The sequence below is a fragment of the Leopardus geoffroyi genome, chromosome B3 (assembly GCF_018350155.1).
Source record: "Leopardus geoffroyi isolate Oge1 chromosome B3, O.geoffroyi_Oge1_pat1.0, whole genome shotgun sequence".
Taxonomy (NCBI): Eukaryota; Metazoa; Chordata; class Mammalia; order Carnivora; family Felidae; genus Leopardus; species Leopardus geoffroyi.
This window is the reverse complement of record NC_059337.1, coordinates 145,843,822-145,849,871: the sequence shown is the minus strand read 5'-3', so window position 1 is coordinate 145,849,871 and position 6,050 is coordinate 145,843,822. Positions and strand designations below refer to the sequence as shown.

Genomic DNA, 6,050 nt, shown 5'->3' with positions numbered 1-6,050 from the left:
GTCCTCTGTCCTGCTGGCACACGGCCCAGGCTCAGCACGGAGGGTCTCTCCCCGGCCTTGGCTGCAGAGCGCCCACGCGGAGCCCCCCGCGGCAGCCGGCACGCTCTCTCCGTCGGTCAGTCTGGGCACGGCACGGTCTTGCTCAAAACCCTCCGAGTCCTCCCCTTGCTCGAGTACAAGACAAAATCCACCCCGCGGCCCGGACCTGGCTTCTTTCTACAGGCCCCCCGCCAAATGGCTCCTGCTCCAGCCCCAGAGGCCTCCCCACTGGCCCCCCAAGAACACCAGGCACGCTCCCTCCCCCGATCTCAGCCAGGACCTCAGGTCCTCCCCACAGAAAGGCTGTCCCTTCAGAAGGCAGCGCCACCGCCACCGCACACACCCACCAGCCATGGTCTGACGGTCTCTGCAGAGCGCGCTCCCCAAGTCTCCCTTCTCCATGTGCGCACCATCCACAGGGACACCGCGGAGGGGAACACCGCGGAGGGGAACAGAGGCAACCGACACACGTGGCCCACAAGGCCTAAACCGCTCACTGCCCGGCTCCCGACAGAGAGAGCCGCACACTCCTGCTCGGTCCCTTACCCGGACCCCGGACCCCCACAGCTCTTCCGTCTCCTGACACCCTGTCTGTCGCCCATCTGTACCCGCTGCACCGGCAGCTCCGGGAGTGCGGGGAGCCTAGGCACGCTCTACTCACAGCTGACCTCAGGGTCCGCAGCCCAAAGAACGCACGGGTGAGGGCTGGGGGGTGGGGGGGACAGGACGGCCTTTCACTCCCTGCCCTTTTAACCTTCTCATTCCATATCCTGTACGTGTATTACTATGAGCATAAATAACTCCTTAAGACCATGGGGATAGATGGCTGATTAATCCCTGACAAAGCAGGAAAGAATATCCAGTGGGAAAAAGACACTCTCCTCGACAAATAGTGTTGGGAGAACTGGGCAGCCACATGCAAAAGAATGAAACTCAACCACTTTCTTACACCACACACAAAAATAAACTCAAAACAGATCAAAGACCTAAATGTGACACAGGAAACCCATCAAAATCCTCGAGGAGAACACAGGCAATAACCTCTTTGACATGGGCTACAGCAACATTTTCTTGATGTATCTCCCCAGGAAAGGGAAACAAAAGTAAGACCTCATCAAAATAAAAAGTTGCTGCACAGCGAAGGAAACAATCAGCAGAACTAAAAGACGCCCCACCCAGAATGGGAGAAGATATTTGCAAATGACATCTGATAAACGGTTAACCAAAATCTATAAAGAACTTATAAAACTCAACACCTAAAAAACAAACAATCCAGTAAAGAAATGGGCAGAAAACACGAACAGACACTTTTCCAAAGACGACATCCAGATGGCCAAGAGACACATGAAAAGATGCTCAACATCACTCATCATCAGGGAAATACAAATCAAAACTACAATAAGATACCATCCCACCTATCAGAAGGCCAAAATTAGCAACACCCTTATGCTTATACCAGCATTGTGTACAGCAGCCAAGATATGGAAGCAACTGAAGTGTCCGTCAATGGATGAACGGAGAAAGGAGATGTGGGGTGTGTGTGTGTGTGTGTGCATGTACATACATACACACAAACGATGGAATGGTATTCGGCCAAAAAAAGAAAACCTTGCCATTTGCAACAACATGGATGGCGCTAGAGAGTATCAAAAGTGAAGTTAGAGAAAGACAAAATACCACATGATTTCTCTCATATGTGGAATTTAAAAACAAAACAAATGAGCAGAGGGAAAAAAAAAAAAAAAGAGAGAGAGAGAGGCAAACCAAGAATCAGACTCTTAACCATAGAGAACGGACGGTCCCCAGAGGGGAGGTGGGGGCCGATGGGGAAACAGGTAACGGGGACAAAGGAGGGCACCCGTCGGGACGAGCAGCGGGTGACATATGGACACACTGCGTCACCACACTGTACACCCAGAGCTAGGAGCACACTGCGCGCTGATGAACCGGACTTAAAATGAAGCTTTAAAGGCCCACAGCACTGGAGAAGCGTGCACACGAACAATCGCCGTGTGATCGCTGAGTAACGCCCCGTCTTCTGCAGGTGGGGCCATCAAGCGTGGTACTGGCTTTTGCAGAGAGCAGGATTTCCAGAGTTGCTGAGAACAGAATGAATTAACCAGTCACGCCGACGTGACCACGTCGAGCGATGGGGAACGCGGATACCGAATGATATAAAGAGCTCAATCTTCGCCAAGACAGCAGCAAGTAAATGACGACTGTGGCGGAAATCATGGAGGGCAAAATTTACTTACGATGCTTAGCAAGATGGAAGCAATTCCAGAAAAAAGAGTCAGGATGGTTTTCTTTAAGGGTTAGAACCAGAGAAACGAAGAAGCTGGATTTCTTTTTTTTTAAGCAAGCCTTCCGGTACCGTCTGACTTAACCAGGCCCCGCGCTGGACGGCCCCGAGGACCGGCTGCCGCTCACCCGCAGCGGGGCGCATGCCTCGGACCCCGCAAAGCAAAGAGCTGGCAGCGGGGGGGGGGGGGGGGGGGCTATCCTGCTTCTTTTCACAGAGGACTTTCTGAGGAGGCAGGCCTCGGGCTGCCCCAGGCATCAGGAAGGGCTGTGCTGCTAGCGAGGTGCCCCCCTCCTGCCTGAGGCTGGGAGTGCATTCCCAGAACCCCCACCTGGACCACTCTGGCTCGGAGCTGAGCAAGACTGGGGGCGCGAGTGTGACACGGGCGACAGAGGGACACACACACAGTGCTGGGCCCCCAGTTTACAGAAGCTCCCCAGACGGCAGTTGCCCAGACCTCTAAGCGAGCTCCTGGTCACCACCCCACGGCCCCCAGATACACAGACTTCTCAGATTTTCTCACGGGCTTCGAACTGCCCGCTGGGAGCAGCCTGCCTAGGCGCCCGCTCCCCTGATCCTTCCTGCCGCCCTCGCGGACCCTCCTCCCATCAGCGCCTCTGACATCCGTGTGAGGCCACCAGGGACCCCTTGCCACTGTCTTTGCAGCAACTGCTCCTCTGATGCAACCCTGACCGACAGGAATCGGTTTTCACAGAGAAGCCCTTACTCCTCTCCCGGTTTTCTAAATTCAGAGGTTTTAGAATGAAATACATTTGAATCTCCTCTGACTAAAAACTGTCAGAAACAGAAACTTGGTCTCATGCTTTTTTATTCTTTAACACAGATAATACTAGTTGCCAGGTAATCTCTCTGATTTCCAAAATTTGGACTCCGAATTGTAACGTAAGTAAAAATCTAAAGTATACAAAACTGAAGTTAGTTTTATCAAAATTAAATATTTTTCCTCACAGAAAAGAAAATTACAAAATGCCACACAGTTGTAAGAAACACGCAGCTCCCTGTTGCGGGGTTCGGGGTTCGTGGTTCTGCCTGTACCCCAGGTTTAAATCACTGTAACAAGATAGAACATACTAGCACATTCTGGAACCTTACATGTAAGATCATCTATTTCTGTTTACCTTAATAAATTCAAAGCAAAATATAGCTCTTTTTCCAAATAAAGCTTGCTTTCAGAACGGTGTTATCCCAGAATCTTTAACACAGTGATTTTCTGTTTCTGGAAAAGACTAGACTTTCCAATCCTTCCCACCAGAACAGAAATACCACTCTCCAGCCACCACCCACAGAGAAGAGGAACCAGGATGGGGAAGACCTTTTGGATGCAGTGGGCGAAGACTGTAATGCTCAGATACAGAGAAGTCAGTCTACAGCTGGAGCCTTTAATCCACCGCTCCGTGGCGGATCTGGTTCCTTCGGGAGGAACCGGGACACGGCCCGCCGGCACGCCTAGGCACTGAGAACAATCAGTTTGTGAAGCTGGTAGAGAAAGGTGTTCTTCCCTCGGCCGCTCTCCCGGTCAGCCTGCTCCATGACCAGCTTTGGATCCACCTGAGGGGACAGACAAAAGGACCAGTCAGACCTTTCTAGAAGACGGGCCTGCGAGACATCAGGTAAAGTAAGTAAAACGAATCATCAAAAGGACACACACACACATGCACAGACACGTTAAGACAGCAGAAAGTAGTCTTTTGGTCTCCGGGCGTATTCCAGAACACCTCCCGTCTCTCACAGCGCTCAATGCCGCGCGTCTGACGAGCCACTTCCAGTAACCCAGTGACTTCATCCAAAGCTCCACACGCTCCTCCCCACGTACACACGAACGGCGGCTCCGCTATCGGCTTCTAAGTATGTACATTTTCTAAAGCACATCAACCTCAAAGTAAAATTCTGCTCTCAGATTAAGTCTCCCAACAGAGTCTGCAGGAGAGGTGGCCAGCGCACCTCCTGTCCCCTCCTGTCAGGGAGCTGGCTCCAGGCCCGGTCCTGAGGGCTCTGAAGAGGGACACCGGTCGGTGCCCAGGGGAGGAAGAAAGTCTCGTGCCGACTGAGGACGGGAAGCACCACCTGCAGGGGCATCTCATGGCTCACGCCGCAGCGGGTTCATTCACAAAGACGCCCTTGGCTCTAGGAGTCAAGCTGCAAACCCCTCCCTTAGTTCCTTCCCCTCAAGTCCAATTTTATTTTATTTCATAAACATTATACACGGTCAAAGTCAAGGTGCTCTGGATGGGCCCTGCCCTATTTCCCAACTGCTATGGACTGAACTGTGTGCCCCAAATCCCTAAAGTTGAAGTTCAAATCCCCAGTGCGATGGTGTCTGGAGGTAGGGCTTTGGGGAGGTGAATGGGGTTCCATGAGGTCACAAGGGCGAGGCCCCCACGACGGGATCAGAGCCCTTCTCAGAAGAGACATGAGGGCGACGCTCTCCACCACATGAGGACAGAGGATAGGGGCACGGGCCTGCAAGCGAGGAAAGGGGTTCTCACCAGAACCCGGCTGTGCTGGTGCCCTGACCTCTGACTTCCGGCCTCCGGGAACTATGAGAAAATAAACGTCGGCTGTTTAAGCCACCCCGTGTGTGGCACGCTGTCAGCCCAAGCACACGGAGGCAACACCCATGCGCCCTGACAGCTGATCCAGATGTTCCTCCCGGCTTTATCCCAAGTTATAGGACAGTCGGCCTGGGCGTCACAGAGGGCACGCCATCCAGAGACCGCCGGTCTGCTCTGTGACGCTACCTTATGACTCAACAGAACCGTCCACATCGCCTGTCCCTTTCTACTCTCTCCGGACCCTCCACAGCCCCTGCTCTGGGCCCCTCACTCCCCCGAGCCCATCACTCCCGGGCAGGCGGCTCGCACGGCACTCGATTTCTCACCCACCTGATTCCATTCGTAAGGCTTTTCATGCCACGTAGGGACAATTCTCTGTCTTGGTTTCGACTGACAGAACAAACTACAATTTGAAGAAGAAATAAATCATCTTAATTATACTCAGTAACTGAAAACCGGAAAGTCAGTAACTAGGATTTAAAAAAAGATTGAAATCCAGAATTATAACTACAATAAGTTTTTTAAAGGTCAAGATTTACATACTTACAACCAGCAGACATTTAAATCTACTGTACGTTCAAAACCAGGCACGAAATGGAGCAAAGCAGGGGTTAAGACCAACCCTCGTTCTCCCCGTCCCTCACCCACGAGCGGAGGTGCCCCGTCACCACACATCACTGCGTCACGGGATGGAACAGGGTATTTTCTGTCCTCTACTCTAGACACCTGTGACAAGCTGGGAATGCCACCGGCTTAAAAAGGCAGAGAGCTAGAGACTTCTAGCAACGACAGAATAAAGAGGTCTGGAAATCTTCTTGCCACCTGAAACAACTATGAAATTTGACAAAATTGTCAAAAAAAAAAACCCCACCCCAAACATTCAAAAGCTCTGGAAATTAATGAAAAGCAAACAAGCTGAGAAGCACCGATTCATGAGAAACTGCGGACTTCAGGTGAACTGCGGGGCCGGCTTCTCCCAGCCACTGCCCACAGCCCCCAGACTGAGCTTCCCTGATTTGGTGCAGGGGGTGAAAGACCCTCCTGTGTGGCAACACTGTCAGTATAAATTGTCCACCTGACAGGCAAGACGTAGAGAAAGCCCACAGCTCCGCTGGCCTTCGGTCACAGTCCTGCTG

At 52.2% G+C, this 6,050-nt stretch overlaps 1 protein-coding gene across 6 annotated transcripts in view; it reads right to left on the bottom strand.

Annotated features, from left to right (window-relative positions):
• Positions 1 to 3,153: 3,153 nt before the first annotated feature.
• Positions 3,154 to 6,050, bottom strand: part of TDRD9 (tudor domain containing 9) — a 121,481-nt gene continuing 118,584 nt past the window's right edge. For all 6 annotated transcript variants that reach the window (XM_045448402.1, XM_045448404.1, XM_045448405.1 and 3 more), the window contains 2 exons: positions 5,245 to 5,317; positions 3,154 to 3,910 (listed from right to left, as the gene is read on the bottom strand). In XM_045448402.1, the coding sequence (XP_045304358.1) occupies positions 3,809 to 3,910; positions 5,245 to 5,317 (175 nt within the window). In that variant the 3' untranslated portion in view covers positions 3,154 to 3,808. The remainder of the gene's footprint in view (positions 3,911 to 5,244; positions 5,318 to 6,050) is intronic.